Raw genomic sequence first — 17,229 nt, forward strand, 5'->3', positions numbered from 1 at the left:
GACAAGCTGGTGCTGCAGTGTAGAAGTCAGGGATAAGAAAATATTGAATATTCAAACCTCTGGACATTCCCTGTTCTATATTTAATTCTCTTTATCCTGTATCTGTTGTTGGAATGATACAATCTATTGTGAGAGGAAGGAGCAAGACCTGTACAGAAAGGATTTATTCTATGTCCATGTTCAGCTAATGATTATGGATAAAAGAACAGTGCTATCAGGCATCAAAACACTTTAAATCTCAGAGAATCAAGGCTGCTAAAATGAGTTGCTCATTTAAAATGATCTGAGATCCCAGTTCAAGCTTATTTTTGAATCCAACATCAACTTAAACTCAACATCTGCTCAAGAGTCTATAGAGAGGTGATGACCACCAGCCGATCCAAGGACCAATCCATATCAAGTCGACCTATCATTGTTGTCTGACAAAGCTCTGGTTGGTGCTATAGGGATTGTAGAGATGAGTTGAAACTTGAATCTTATCGCTATAATACAGTTCCAGAGTCTGGCAATGTCTCCGTCTGAGTCTTTGAACCCCCTCTAGATGTGCATAAAAGACAGTCCTGTCTGTTAAATTGTATAGAGTTAACATTCTTCTTCACAGCTCCAGCCAGGCATATTCTCTCTTCTGTCTCAATCTCTATCAGTTTGGAACAGGGACTCCTGTTCCCGTTGGTAAGTGGAGGGAGCTGCCAAAAAGATACACGAGCTAAGACAGGTTTCCAAAGGAAGCTGGAGAGAAAGAAAGAGATAGGATAATTAAATAGAGCATTCACTATTCATGTGGATGTAGGAAATACATATACTGTGTATACAGGCATCATAGAACTTGTCTTGTTAAACCTTCATTCATGGACCCTGGCTTTACCTAGTCATCTATTTGAAATCCCTCTACATCCATCATCTGATGCTTGTCTTATGAGGCAGAAATTCAGATGGAAACACACAAAACCAGACTAAATTCAGTACTCATCTGCATGATGCCTCCACAGTGGAATACAGAGATACACAACAGCTCTCTTACAAAACCTAGTAAGCTGTTTATTTAGACAGCATTTTAAGACATTCTATGCACGCTTTGAATGCCAATGCTGTTGAGATACCTTCAACCTGGTCTCAAAGAATCATATTACTACACAAACATTTTTGTTTCCTGGTGAAATGACCATTAGAGGCATCTACAATACCAAAAACTTTTCAGTTAGGTTTAAGGTTTAGTGTAGGGAAGGGAAGGGAAGGTAGGTTCCCTTTACAAAAGGCTTCACTACGATGTTGCGCTGCTAAGCGCTACGGGAACAGCTTTAGCTGTGAGCCAAGCTGAATAATGTGTGGAACACGTCAATGAACATTGACCGGAATTTATAGCCTCGGCTGATGTAATCATTAGATGCACCTGAGGCCAGGCTATAAATGGATACGTCACCAGGTGTCGATCAGAAACTCTTTTTCAGAGCGATTCTGTTTCTGTGTGTTTCACACACCCTGTCAAAACTTTCTTTCCTCTGTTAGGAGATAGATTCTGTTAGGCAGTGTGCAGTGAACGTTGTTCTATTTTTCTCTTCTGTTTAGAAAATATTATATATATATATTTCTAAAGAAAAAAAGAGAGAGAATGACTGAAAGCAAGCGGTGCGTGTTCCCTCTTCTCGCTCTATAGCTGAAGACGGCACACATCAGTTTTTGCTGTTTGTTTGGGGGTAGAGCACGCTGCTCTCAGCGTTGCAGCAGGGCGGTCGCGAGCACTGCGATTTGCTTTAACAGGCAGAGTGCGTCGTGCTGCGCCTCGCTTGCTTCGGAGTCAGCACTCCACGAAAAGATCGTTCGTGGGGCTCGTCCATGGATTTGGCTGAGGAGCAAGAGGCGGGTTGATCCCTTTCTCTCACTCTCTCCCCAAACCCAGCTGGTCCTTCACATGATCTCGGCGCGTTCCGATGCTTCTTCGGATCATGAGGTGGATCGCTATTCTCTTCCGCCTCCGAGCTTTCCGTCCGCGATAAAAAATCTACGGAGGAATTGCTCGATGTTGTTACTCGTGCGGTTGCCAGATTGGACTGGCCACGTGAAAAAGAGACCCCAAACGCACCAATTAGGGGATAGATTTTATCTTCCAGTCTAAGAAAGGGAACGCCTCATGGGTCCCTTCCCTTTCTTTGATAACCTCCATGAAGAGCTTTTTAGCTCATGGAGAACCCCTAAAAAAAAAAAAAAAAATATATATATATATATATATATATATATATATATATATATATATATATATATATATATATATTTTCTTCCCGTGTTCACATACCCTCGGCGTCTTTATATTCGACTATCGTGGGTGCTGAGGCACGGGGTATTCAGTGATGCCGCCCGGTCGAAGAGACACTTGCGGGCTATCTCTGCCGGGCTCGGCATCGTCACTTAAAGCTCTCTCTCCCTCAAAGCCTTGTAGGACAACCTCCACTTTAGTGGGAAGGGCTTATCAAGCAGCAGGTCAGGCTGGTGCTGCTCTGCACACTATGCTGTTTTTCAGGTGTACCAGGCTGACCTCCTGGACGACCTGAGTGTGGGTTCTGCGCTTGACGAGCAAGCCTCAGACCCACCTCGGTCCTGACTGAAGGGAGGCTCAAAAGCAAAGCGTGGCGAGTCATGCTCCTCCTCCCAGGGATTGGGGACAGTCTCGCCGCCCTCGCCAGCCCTCAGGACTATAAATTCTAGTAAGAGAAAACCCTGACGGTCTTGCGCCTAGATTAGGGGGTAGCTCCACTCGGGACGGGGCGCGTGCTTCTCTTCACCCCTCCCGGTACCCCCTCGAAGCCCCTCCATTCCCGCCACCTCTTGGTGTTTCGGGTTGCAGAGGCTTCCGTCAAAATAGGGTGTTTTAAGCTGTTCCTGCATTTTATTCAGGACGCTGAAACACCCGACAACCCCTCAACAGGAAGTGTTAAAATATAATACCCATCTCAGAGATCCTGGCAGCGTGGAAACTTCTACCGGATATATTATTTTCTGTGGGTCTTATAAGGGCGTCAGGATTTAATTCTCTCGCCGCTTTTCCTTGTTTCAACGGCGTGTTCTCACTACCGTAAACCGGATTTCTTTTTTTTGTAAAAACAAAAAAAAAAATAACTCAATCTCCTGGTTAAAGGGGCCATGGTATGTGTTCCCCTTCCAGAGAGAGAGTTAGGTTATTACACTAAATACTTCCCGTTTCCCATGGAGGGTGAGGGGTGGCGTCTGGCTTAGATCTTAAAGCTTGAACTACCTGTGGGTGTTCAAGTCCAAGATGATGCCTGTCAAGACGGTCGTGTCTCAAGCCCTACAACTCATTTGGCTGGTCACCATTGATCTTATGATGCACTTCTATACTTCATTTAGAAGTTCTGCCACAACATGGAAAGTTCCTGAGGTTCACTTCGGGGCTGAAGTCTTCCAGGGTCAGGTTCTTTCACTCAGCCTAGCCCTTTTTACCCGCACATTCACAATGCATGATGTAGCGCTGGCTCCTTGCGACTCCGGGGCATCTGCATTCTGAATTACGTAGACGACTGGCTGATCCTAGCGCAGTTCCAGGAACTGGCAGTTCAGCACAGGGACATCGTCTTAGCTCATCTGTTTCTCTGGGGTTGAGGCTCAACGCCAAGAAAAGCATCCTCTCTCCCTCTCAGAACACTGTCTATCGGGGCATCGTATGGAGTTCAATCACAATGCGGGCACAACTGTCTCCTGCTAGGATTGAGTCCATTCAGATCACCCTGAGCAAAGTCAGGCTAGGTTGCACTGTTATCAGTATCAACAATTTCCAGGTCTCAGGGCAAACGGGTCCACGGTGATCCCTCTGGACCTTCTGCTCATGAGACCATTTTTGTTGTGGCCAAAAGCCAGGGGATTTCTTCCAAGGGCCAAAACCCCTGGGCTAAATAGGGTTACGCGCCTCAGGCTTCGTTCCCTTTCTATGTGGTTCAGACCCCGGTTTTCTGCCTTGGGTCCCACTCTAGGTGCGTCTTGTTGTCGCTGACTGCTAATGACAGACGCCTCCCTGACGGGCGGGGTAGCGGCCTTAAGTGGTCGTCCAGCTTAAGGGGATAGGAGGGTCGTCAGCTCGGTTGTCACAGTCACTGTCTCGGGTTGATGGCTGTATTTCTGGCCCTGAAATACCTCCTCCTGAGGCTGCCATGTCTTGGTGCTTGGTGGACAATACAGCGGTAGCCTCTTACATAAATCTTCAAGGAGACCCACGTTCTTGTCAGCTGTATTTCTGACACGTCGGATTCTCCTTAGGGCCCAGGGTAAGCTCCTGTCACTCAGGTCAGTTATATCCCTGGATGCCCGTTATCACGGGAGCAGATTTACGGTCCAGACAGGAAATACCAACGGGGAGTTAAGAACTCCACCCTAAGGTAGTAGTTGCCCAGAGTTCAGCCAGCAAGGGTTTTTGCCTCTTACTGATAGCACCAGCTGGCCGAACAGGGCTTGGTACTCGAGCTAATCTCTTCCCTCGATGACTCGCCTTGAGGCGATTCGAACAGGAAGGATCTTCTATCTCAGGCACAGGGCAATATTTCATCCCTGCCCCGGATTGTGGAATCTTTCATGTTTGGCCCCTAAGGGTACCAACTGAGGGACACAGGGCTTTCTCCTGAGGTTATCGAGACCTTTTTTAAATGCCAGGCTTTTTCCACTTGGAACAAGTTTGGGTGAGATCTTAGGGCAGAAGAGGACCTCTTAGCCTCTATGGATAGCGCAATGTCTCCTCTACTTCTCCCTGAAATCACCCAGCCCCCTTGGGTCTGGACGTTAAGACACATACATGACCCGGAATGCGTCTGTATGTATTTCTTTCCCCGGTTTCTCTGCTCCCGGGAGTCTTGGCGATGTTCACCAGCAAGGGTCTGGCCTCCTATTAATGGCGCCACGCTGGCCGGACAGGATATGTTTCTCGGAGCTAATTCCTCTCCTCGACGGCTCGCCTTGGGCGATTCCGGACAGGGAGGACCTTCTCGTCCTTGGCCCGAATTGTGAAACATTTCATGTCTGGCCCCTAAGGGTACCAAATGAGGTTCACAGGGTTTTCTCTTGAGATTATCAAGACCATTTCAAGTGCTAGGGCTCCCTCCACTTGGAACTGATCTGGGTAGATTTTACAGGGCAGAAGAGGACCTCTTCGCCTCTGTTGATAGTGCAATGTCTCCTCTACTTCTCCCCGAGTCGCCCAGTCCCCCTCCCCTTGGGAGGGGCTGAGCAGTAGTAGCGCAAATGCGCCTGCATGCGTTTCCTTCTACTAAAGTTCTTATTACAGAACCAGCTAACTGCCAGTTTGTTTCAGTTCTGGATTTTCTGTAGAAAGAACTGTCAGCGGGCACTTGCCTCGCCACTGCCAGGTTCTATGTGGCCACTGCGGTTTGCCACGGCTTGGTGGGCGGGGTGCCCTCAAAGAGGCATCCTCATTATTGCCCGGGCCTCCGAGGCGCGCGGTCAAGCTTTGCCAGTAGGTTTCAGGGCGCACTCTACCAGAGGGCTCTCCTCCTCTAAAACCTTGGCTAGAGGTCTCCCTCTGCAGCAAGTTTGTGATGCGGCAGGCTGGTCCTCTCCGCTCACATTCATCAGTTTTTATGACAAGTTTGTGTCCCCATGCCTAAACAAGTTTGTGATGCGGCAGGTTGTCCTCTCCGCACACATTCATTGGACCTTTTTAGTTTGGATGTTCTGCACTCCGGGCTCTTATGCCCTTGAGTCGACATCTCAGCTCATACCTGAACAAGTTTGTGATGCGGCAGGCTGGTCCTCTCCGCTCACATTCATCAGTTTTTATGACAAGTTTGTGTTGCGATAGGGTTCTCTTCGCACACATTCATCGAACTTTATGGGTTAGGTGCTTTGCTACTCCGGGCTCTTATGCCCTTGAGTCGACATCTCAGCTCATGCCTGAACAAGTTTGTGATGCGGCAGGCTGGTCCTCTCCGCACACATTCATCAAAATTGAATGGTTTAGATGTTTATGCTACTCCGGGCTCTTATGCCCTTGAGTTGACATCTGAAGCTCATGTCTGAGACCTCTCGCGTTTTTGTGAGTACACTGCACAACCGTAGGGGTCCGGACAGCCCCAAGTGCGGCGGCGTGGGTATTGCGTTCCCCGTAGCGCTTAGCAGCGCAACATCGTAGTGAAGCCTTTTGTAAAGGGAACGTCTCGGGTTACATGTGTAACCCTTGTTCCCTGAAAACGAGATGTTGCGCTGCTTTGCCGCACTGGGACGTCCCAGGACTGCTCTTCAAAAAGAAGTATCTGACGACACCTGGTGACGTATCCATTTATAGCCTGGCCTCAGGTGCATCTAATGATTACATCAGCCGAGGCTATAAATTCCGGTCAATGTTCATTGACGTGTTCCACACATTATTCAGCTCGGCTCACAGCTAAAGCTGTTCCCCGTAGCGCTTAGCAGCGCAACATCTAGTTCCGCCTTTTTCAGGGAACAAGGGTTACACATGTAACTCGAGACGTTTTGTTTATTTAAAATTTGATAGAGCATTACATGTGAAAACCTCATCTGTTTAGGAGAGCATTTAACTTGCTTTTAGCACTACATAGTGGACATTTCACCTCAGAACTGCTGTGATATGCAATATAAAACTCATAATATCACTTTGCAAAAATGTCGCCACAGTCATGTAATTTTCATGATATCAGACTGGACATTTTCTTTTGTCCAAAACCTAAGACCAAAAGAAACACATATACAAAGCTGGACAATATGTATCCTTCAACGAGAAGACAAACCCAGAATAGAGTGCAACAAGCTGCAACAATAATTGTAGTGAAAAAGGAGACTTTTTGATCTGTTCTCCTCCAAAATCGATTAGATTTCTTTAGAAGACATGGCTTAAACCACTGGAGTCATATGGATTACTTTATGTAATTTGTGGAGCTTCAAAGTTTTGATCCCCATTCACTTGCATTGTGAGGACCTAAAGTGAGTAGAGCTGAAATATTCTTCTAAAAATCTTTGTTTTAGATCTTTATAGATCTGGGATAGCATGAGGGTCAGCGCCTGTCCTCCCTATACGCAATATACAAAAGTTCCGTAGGGCCCACAATCCACCAGTGGGCACCCAAGCTGTCAAAGGCATTATACGCAGCCAAGTGCTGGTATTTGTTGCTATGCAAACAAGATGTGAAATGATCAAGCAAGAAGAAGGTATGTACTCTTATCATTATTTAAAATAATTTTTTAGTCCTTACATTATCATTAGAAAGCTTAAACTCCAGCTCTCCATCTTAGATATATAGTCAGATATATCTGACCATGAAAGTAATTTCTTAATTTGTGTCAGGAGTACACATCAAAGCATACAAAATCAAAACGTGACATATGTGATTTGTAATAAAGAATTGAATAAGCACATTCCTGTGCAATCATGCTGAATTTGCTTTAAAACAATTTCCATTAGACCTTTTAGCCCAACTGTGTGCATTTAGAGAAACATGCTTATATGTTTACTTCAGATTTCTTGATAAAAAATTGCTTTCATATTTTCTGGTAAATTTTGCGATCAGAAAAGCATTCGACGGTGATAATCTTTCAGAAAGCTAGATTGTGCTAAAGTGCTTTTTTATTATTATAATTTTTGGGCGAGTATTTAGCTGTCAATCAAAATTTGATTTAATTTATTTCATTGTTCATTTGTCTTACTCCCATTTTTTTTTTAATCTGTCTTTCAGTCTTTATTAATTTGCTCTTGTTCATTGTTTTATTGTTTCATTTTTTCCAAAAACATTTGACATTTCTAGTCTGTAAACTTTGCTGAAAACATTAATTTGAACTCTTTCTGTGTTAGTCCGTTTGAAATGAAGTATCATATTGTTTTGAATTATCAAAAAATCTAATTAAAATCTAGTTAAAGCAGGGACAAGTGCAAACCCCAGTGATGCCCTGTCAACTGACCCTGCAGACTGGCTTTGTGTTCCTTTTCCTTTTATTTATTGAAAAATGGCACCGTAAGCACGTTGGCTTATTGTCCATGTAATAAATAATAAATACTAATGTTGTTTACTACGAAACTGCTCTTTGAGACGGTCTTAATGAGTGGTGTGATAGTTTTGGGGGTGACGGACACACTGATGGGAGCCCCCACACAAAAGGCTAGAACAAGCACTGATGAGGGTGAGTAAATGAAGCAAGAATGTACGTTTTTGGGGAACTATTCCTTTTAACCAGCCCATGTTGTTGACTGGATTTAGCTAACCACCAAGTTGGTTTCCACTGGTCAGGCTGGTCTACAGTAGTTAAGAAGGATTTTGGGCTGGTCAAATTGGGAGACCAGCTGGCCATGAGAAGTTAAAGCAACTGACCACCAGTTTGGCAAGGCTAAGAGAGACAAGCTATACCAGCTTAAACCTTTTTTTGTTGTATTTTTCAGCTGGGCAGGCAAAACTAGTGTGAAATGTATACTTAAAATAATCTTTCAGAAATAAAGAAATTCTGTAACATTTTCTATGAAGCCCATATTCATAATGCATTAGTAATGTCTCATAATACACCCTATAATATTTTACAACTTCTCATAAATAATTGTAACCAGAATTTTAATACAGTCTAGTACTTACATATCCATTGTTATTCCTTAGAGTATAATGTATTATAACACCAGCAACATCACTTTTATATGCAGAAGTTATAATGTATTAAATACATTTGTAATATATATATATATATATATATATATATATATATATATATATATATATATATATATATATATATATATATATTCAAATGTATTTAATACATTATATATATATATATTTATATAATAGGTATGCTCTAAGTAAAGTGACAACAGCAATGTGTCCATAAGATATCTTTATGTGGTTATAAGACATTACAACTATATACTGTATATAATTATATATATACATTACACATGCACAAAATAACACCCATTCAATTGAAATTTTTAGGTATTACGAAAAACACTTGTAAAACTACAAGGTTAAAATATATCAGAAACTCTCTATACATAAAAATATGTATGTTGATCACACGTGAAGCCAATCTTTTTGGGTATAAACACACCTGAGAATAAATGTCATGTCTAGATGTGTTTTTAGTCATGTGATGTTTATGTCTAGTTTAGGTAACATTTATAGTTAGGTTCTGGATTTCACGTTTATTTAATAAATTCCACTTGGGTTCTCGTATCATCACCATCAATGCCTATGCCAGAAGCAGCCATTCATTACAGTCATCAAGACTTTGACTGTTTACACTACGTTGCTTTTGCATGACAGCACTTACACAACTAACGTTCCCCTTCTGTCGCTCTCTCCACGTTGTGTCAGAGAAGCGACACTAGGGGTCTCTCTTGAGCGCCGATATTCACCTCTGGACTATGAAAAAAGGCCAACGAGAGTTGGCAACCAGTTTTTGCATGTCCCGCCCCCGGACATACGGGTATTTAAGCGGCGCAAATACGGGAGTTCATTCAGAAAATTTCTTCGAAGCCGATGGTCGTGTCTGCAACTGCTGCGTGTACACACCGAGTTCCTGTTATCCCTCTGCTGCATGCTGTTGGATTCTACGGCGCACAACAGCGGCTTTCGCCTGTTTGCATGGCTGTGCATTCCTGCCCCTGGGCGCATCGACAGTGCAGATTTAAAAACTCTCACAAGTTTTTTTCCTAAAAGAGTGATTTTATTTAAAAGAGTAATTTCCTCTAAGCAAAACACAGCGGCGTTGAACGTCCTTTTAAGGACGCGTCTTTATAAAAATGCCCTTCCGCCCCTGTGTTGTTCCTGGATGCGGTAGAGTGCTCTCCGCTTCTACGGCCACAGGCGCTGTCTAGTGTGTCTGGTTAGCGATCACACAGAGGCTGCGTTTGTGGATGGTTCATGTTCTCACTGCGAGAACATGACCATGACAACGTTGCGGTCACGGCTTGCTTACAACCTTGAGCAAGCCACTCCAGCCGCCCCCCCCGTGTCGCTCCTCCTTCCCACGGGATTGAGGACGATGCGGCTGGCGATGGAGGCGATTTGGGGATGGCAGCGGGTGCAGCTCCGCCGGGTATGGCCCCTCGGACCACCCGCGCCCCGACACGCTCGTTGATTCCCGTCCGTGCTCAAGGTAGCGGTGACTCGCCTCACAGCCAGTCGGCCAACCCTCTTGCGATGGAAGCCGATGAGCTCGCCGCGGCATCGGAGGGCGGGTTATCTGATGCTGAGGACTCCCCTGGGCTGCCGCTTTCGGGCCTGCACGACCAGGCTGAGGCTGACGCACAGATGACGGACATGCTTTCCCGGGCAGCCGACAGCGCGGGCTTGGATTGGAACCCTCCATCCTCCCCACAACCATCACGGCTCGACGACTGGTTCCTGGGGTCTGGGTGCCGCTCACAGCCTCTCCCCCCCGGTCCCGTTTTTCCCGGAAGTGCATGATGAGGGCCCTTCCTCAGGACCCTCGGAAGGCCACAGGCTCGTCCGCCCTCGCCACCCTCGATTCCCCAGGTGGATAGGGCGGTTGCGATCCATCTATGCCCCGGTACCCCTACCACCTGGCGAGGTCATCCTGTACTCCCTTCACGGACCTGTAGAGCAACCTCCTCGCTGACAGCGAAGGCCTACAGCGCCACCGGACGCGCCGCTTCCGCCCTGCATGCCATGGCTCTCCTGCAGGTCCACCAAGCCAAGGCACTACGCGACATGCACGGGGGTGGCCCTGATCCCGACACGCTGCAGGAACTACGCTCAGCGACCGACCTCGCCCTGAGAGTGACGAAGGTCACAGCGCAAGCGCTCGGGCAGGCGATGGCCACGCTAGTGGTCCAGGAACGTCAACTGTGGCTGAACATGGTCGAGATGTGTGAAGCCAACAAGACTCGCTTCCTCAACGACCCTGTCTCCGAGTTCGGCCTCTTCGGCGACACCGTCGAGGACTTTGCCCAGCAGTTCTCCATGGTGAAGAAGCAGACGGAGGCCATCTCTCACATCATGCCTCGCCGCAAGCCTGCCGCCACGGCCAGAAGGCAAGCCCCTGCTCCGCCTCAACCCGGGCCCAGCTCTCAGCCCCAGCGTCGAGCAAACCGCGGGAAGCGCACGCCCCCTGTCTCACGGACCCCCTCGAGGACCCGGAAGGCTCCCAGGCGCTCCTGAGACAACGCACCCAGAGCCCAAGACATTAGCTCCGGAGGTGGTAAGACCACTCCGTCCCCCGGTGGAGGGCTGGGAGGAGAATCCTTTGTTTTTTCATTTGCCATACCCCTTAACGGGCTGCGGTACCCAAATTCTCAATAAAAGAGCTATTTCCTTTGTCTCTGGGGCACATGGCCCGCAAATGCTGTTCTCACGGCACTCTGCTTTCAGGCCTCAACAGTCCCGGCTCCATGGACGCGGTGTCCCGCCTTCAGCGCCCACGACTGTTCCCGGCCGGCCGGTTCAGACGAGTCCAGAGGACGCCAACACCAGACCTCCTCCTCAGTCACGAACCTGCCCCCCGCCGGGTGCGTGGAGCAAGGTAAGTGCTTTGAGTTTATTCTCAGCACCAGAGCCTCGGGACGCCACATTGCCTCCCGACGCTGCGTTACCTGTTCCGCACCGCTGTGAAGCCTCGCCGGGTACGTCCAAAAAACCCGTCCCCTTGGTGCCCCTAGCACGGAGTTTAGAGGCGTGGCTTTCACTGCCCAACCCGTCACGCTGGCTGCACCGGACCATTCGACTCGGTTACGCAATTCAGTTTGCCAGGTCTCCGCCCCCCTTCGTGGGCGTGCATTTTTCCGCAGTACACGGCCAACATGCCCTCTCCCTGCGTGAAGAAATCGCCTCCCTTCTATTAAAGGACGCGATAGAGCCTGTCCCTCCAACCGAAACGAAGAAGGGTTTCTACAGCGCTTACTTCGTTGTACCCAAGAAAGGCGGTGGCTTACGACCAATCTTGGACCTGCGACACCTTGTCCAAACTCTCGTTCAAAATGCTCACCCAGAAACAAATTCTATCTGGCATCCGGCATCTCGATTGGTTCGCAGCGGTAGACCTGAAGGACGCATACTTCCACGTCTCAATTCGCCCTCAACACCGCCCCTTCCTAAGGTTCGCGTTCGACGGCCAAGCGTATCAGTACAAAGTCCTCCCCTTCGGCCTGTCTCTGTCCCCTCGCGTCTTCACGAAAGTCGCAGAGGCAGCTCTTGCCCCGCTCCGAGAAGCCGGCATACGCATACTCAATTACCTCGACGACTGGCTCATACTGGCCCACTCCGAGAGTTACTATGCGCACACAGAGACCAGGTGCTCAGCCACCTCAGCCGTTTGGGGTTTCAGGTCAACTGGGAAAAGAGCAAGCTCTCCCGGTCCAGAGCATCTCTTTTCTCGGTCTGGAGTTAGACTCAGTCCCAATGACAGCACGTCTCTCCAACGGCGTGCTCAGTCAGTGCTGAAATGCCTCGCTTCCTTCAAGCCAGGCGCCATGGTCCCGCTAAAGCGTTTCCAACAGCTCCTGGGGCATATGGCATCCTCCGCGGTGGCAGCGCCGCTGGGGTTGATGCATATGAGACCACTTCAGCACTGGCTCTGGACTCGAGTCCGAGGCGAGCATGGCGCCGCGGCACGCACAACATAAAAGTTACCTCTGCCTGCCGCCAAACCTTCAAACCCTGGACAGACCTCTGCTTCCTAAGGCAGGAGTACCCTTGCAGCAGGTGTCCCGGCGTTCTGGTCACAACCGGCGCCTCCAAATTGGGTTGGGGTGCCGTATGCAACGGCGCGCAGCCGCAGGCGGTGGAACCGAGGCCCGCTGGCTGGCACATCAACTGCCTAGAGCTGCTGGCTGTTTTCTGGCCCTGCAGAAGTTTCTTCCGTTAATTCGGAACAAACACGTCCTAGTCAGGACAGACAGCACCACGGTCGTAGCCTACATAAACCGCCAAGGCGGATGCAGCTCCCTCCACATGTCACAGCTCGCCCGTCGTCTCCTCCTTTGGAGTCAGCAGCGACTGGAGTCACTGTGCGCCACTCACATCCCCGGCAACCTCAATGTGATAGCGGACGCGCTGTCAAGACGAAGCTTGCCTGGCGGAGAGTGGAGGCTCCACCCCAGTCAGTCCAGCTGATTTGGGACCGGTTCGGCAAGGCTCAGGTAGACCTGTTTGCCTCCCAAGAAACCTCCCACTGCCCGCTCTGGTATGCCCGGACAGAGGCTCCCCACGGGGCAGATGCGTTGGCACACAGCTGGCCTCGTGAGGGCTGCGCAAGTACGCATTCCCCCAGTGAGCCTTCTTGCACAGGTGCTATGCAAGGTCAGGGAGGACGAGGAGCAAGTCATTCTGGTAGCCCCTTACTGGCCTACCCGGACTTGGTTTTGGACCTCACGCTCCTCACGACAGCCCCTCCCTGGCGAATTCCCCTGAGGAAGGACCTTCTTTCTCAGGGGCCGGGCGCAGCTCTGGCACCCGTACCCAGACCCCTGGAACCTCCACGTCTGGCCCTTGGGCCGGGATCGCGGAAGATCTAGCCGGCCTACCACCGACCGTCATAGATACAATCAATCAAGCCAGAGCCCCTCTACCAGGCATCTCTACGCTCTATAGTGGCGTCTGTTCGCGGACTGGTGTTCTTCCGAGCTGAAGACCCGCAGAAGTCGCAGTTAGGTCAGTGCTCGTGTTTCTTCAGGAGAGGCTGGAGAGGAGGCTGTCCCCTCCACCCTCAAGGTGTATGTCGCCGCTATCGCGGCCCACCACGATTCACGGTAGACGGCAAGTCTCTTGGTAAGCACGACTTAATCGTCAGGTTCCTAAAAGGTGCCCGGAGGATAACTCCCTCCGGCCTAACCTGTTCCCCTCCTGGGATCTCTCGGTCGTCCTTACGGGCCTCCAGAGACCCCCTTCGAGCCGCTTGACTCAGCTGGACTCAGGGCCCTCTCTCTCAAGGCTGCCCTGCTGATGCGCTCGCTTCCATCAAGAGGGTCGGGGACCTGCATGCGTTCTCTGTTAGCGGCGCTTGCCTGGATTTCGGTCCGGCAGATACTTCGTGATCCTAAGACCGCGACCGGGCTATGTGCCCAAGGTTCCTACCACGCCCTTCAGGGATCAGGTGGTGAACCTGCAAGCGCTGCCCGGGAGGAGGCAGACCCAGCCCTTTCACTGCTGTGTCCAGTACGTGCTTTACGTATTTATCTGGACCGCACACAGAGCACCAGACGCTCTGAGCAGCTCTTCGTCTGCTTTGGGGGACAGCAGAAAGGGAATGCTGTCTCCAAGCAGCGACTCGCCCACTGGGTTGTCGACGCCATTTCCCTGGCTTATCACACCCAGGCCGTGCCCCCCTCTTGCGGGTCCGAGCTCACTCCACCAGGAGTGTTGCGTCCTCATGGGCACTGGCTAGGGGCACTGCCCTAGCAGACATTTGTAGAGCAGCAGGCTGGGCAACACCTAACACTTTTGCGAGATTCTACAATCTCCGAGTTGAGTCAGTATCGTCCGTGTTTTCTCAGGTACTGAGCCCGTGAGAACTTCGGTGGTACGCCCACGATCTGACCGGGTGAATCGCTTGCACCTAGGCCCTTCCCCTAACCAGGGGAAACAGTGCCTTCATTCCCAGGAGATCTCAGGTTTGGGACACTGGTCGATTCCTCCCTAGCCCTCGTGGGTCGCAGTTCAGCGGAGGAACTCGCTGACACAAACCACTGCGGGTACCGCAAGCTACCCTGTACTGGTATAGGTGCTCCACAGGTAAGGCCTCCTTTGGACTCCCCCTGTGTGTAACACCACGGTTCTGTCCCCTCTGGTGAGCTGACTCCCGTGTTTCCCTTAGGCAGTCATGGCTGCCTCGGCTGCCGTGCTGTATGTTCCCCCCTCTATGAGGCTGGATCCACCACCACACCGACTTTTCCACATAGGCCCTAAGCAGGCCTCTGATGGTCTTGCCACTTAAACTTGCCTCCCCTCTCGGGTAGGCGTGGCCTCCGCAGGGTCTTCTCCGCCCTGAATAAGGGCTAAGACCCCCTTCCCTCAATGCGTGTAAGGGCCCCGGCGAGAATACGGGAGTTCACTCAGAAAAATCCTGAATGAACTCCCGTATTTGCGCCGCTTAAATACCCTCATTGGCCTTTTTTCATAGTCCAGAGGTGAATATCGGCGCTCAAGAGAGACCCCTAGTGTCGCTTCTCTGACACAACGTCTCGTTCCCTCCATCAGGGAACGGAGGTTACATACGTAACCTAGACGTTTTAGCTTCTGCTGCATTAACATGTGATGTTGCTGGTGTTATAATGCATTATACTCTTTTTATAACTGTAGTTATAATTATTTATGAGAAGTTATAACTTATTATAAAGTATATTATGAGGCATCCTGAATGCAGTATAATTAATGTATAATGCCTTTAGAAAGCATTATAAATATGGGCTACATAGAAAGTGTTACCAAAAATTCTTTAAATTCAGATTAATTGCAAACCATTGTTAATACTTGAAGAGCTGTGCAGACAAACCACCCAGATGTTGTTTCAGAGTCTTGAGTGTAGGTTATCTTGAAGTAGTAAGTAGATGTGCTGTATTTCATATCTGCCGTCAGCAAAGAGTGTTATTGCTGAAAAATGCAGGAAATATATTTTCATAAAGGGCAGAAACAAAATGGACCAAAAAAAATAAGGTCATATCTGAATACATTAAAACTCTAGCAGTCTACTGGAAAAACTGCATGATATTTGGTGTACAATCAGTTCATTGAAAAAAATGCTGATTGAACGTGTTTCTTTCAGGCTGAGCAATCAATGATAGTCTTGTTAAATTTGGGGAGTGATGAAAGTAAAAAGATAAGAATATGAGGGAATTAACAATTCAAGTCGATGAACAATGGACAATCAGAGACAAAGACTTTGAGAGGATGAACAGGTGGCATTGTATGAGCCACTGTGACATCAAATGACACGGTGTCAAATCTGGTGAAAGGGTCAAAATGGTTGGTGATTTGCAGCACAAGATATCTGATTGCTTAAGAAGGTAAAGAAGATGAACAGAGAGAGGTCACAGAAAGAGAGGCTGGGAAAGATTTAAAGGGATAGTTTAAAAACTGTCATTATCACGGACAGCATGTCACTATTTTCTGTACTTGTTTTGGAAAAAAGATTCAATGAATGTGAATAGCGAATGAGGATGTCAGTCCCTAACATTATGCCTAACATCTCCTTCTGTGTTCCATGGGTGCAAAAAAGTCATACGGGATTGGAACAACATGAGGGTAAGTAAATGATGACAGAATTTTCATTTTAGGGTGAATTAACCCTTTTGTTTTACTCTCCCTGAAACATTCTCTATGCAATACGTATATGCAAACGCTACCAGTTACACAAGCTCAATTTCAGGCATCGTTGCATTCAGAATTGCGTCAGAACGCAATTCTTAACGCAACAGAAGTATGCGTGCACTCTCAGTTTTGCTGCAAGGGAGCTCTATGGTGGACTGACTATACACTTTCTTTTTCTATGATTCTTCTACAGTTCTTTAAAACATTCTTTAAGGCGATTTTTTTGTCCTTTTCTGAGTCTGTGCCCACTATATGCTTTTGTTGTATATATAAAAGATGTTTGAACATTCTGCAAAAAAATCTGTTGTGTTATATGGAGTATAAAAAATTATACAGGTTCCGTGTAAATAATGACAGAATTAACATATTTGGGTAAACAATCCCTTTACAGCAAAAAGAGAAAGAAAGACATGCCGAAAATGTGGATTGAGATGCTTGCTGTAGCAGATGTTCGGTAGGGCCTAAGAAACAGGCATATACTGATTATGCTGGTTGATAACTCAGGGAGTTTGTGTGGGTCTGTCTTCTCTAAATGAAGCTGGGCATCTCTCCTATTAGACTTTTGTGATCAGCATCAGCAACATCAACAATTTGATTGGTTTGTCAAGGACTTAATATCATACTGAGTGTTATGTAATGTGTTTCATTTTACTATCATTAATTTCACATCTGATACTCTGCTTGAAGTTGTTTTCTGACTTAACAAGTCCCCCAGTGGAACAAGATGAATCATTAAAGCCTAACATTTTTACAACGCTCCTAAATATCACATGAGCATGAGTATTACAAATGATGTTAAAAATGCATGGAAACACCATGCATTAATTTGAATGAATCCATTTCAGAAAAAGCCTTTGCTCAAGACTAGTGATAAAATTCACATGAGGAGTCCAGACAGGGATGGAAACACTCTGATGGCGATGGTGCATGATGGTGGGACAAGCAGAATACACAT

General features: G+C 47.9%; 1 protein-coding gene across 1 annotated transcript in view; it reads right to left on the reverse strand.

The window, feature by feature from the left end:
* Positions 1-622: 622 nt before the first annotated feature.
* The window catches only part of LOC127629008 (sterile alpha motif domain-containing protein 10-like), a 128,538-nt gene continuing 111,931 nt past the window's right edge, over positions 623-17,229 (reverse strand). Inside the window, exon 5 of the mRNA XM_052106016.1 lies at positions 623-729. Coding sequence (XP_051961976.1) covers positions 707-729 — 23 coding nt within the window. The 3' untranslated portion in view covers positions 623-706. The remainder of the gene's footprint in view (positions 730-17,229) is intronic.

The sequence above is a fragment of the Xyrauchen texanus genome, chromosome 35, assembly GCF_025860055.1.
Source record: "Xyrauchen texanus isolate HMW12.3.18 chromosome 35, RBS_HiC_50CHRs, whole genome shotgun sequence".
Lineage (NCBI taxonomy): Eukaryota > Metazoa > Chordata > Actinopteri > Cypriniformes > Catostomidae > Xyrauchen > Xyrauchen texanus.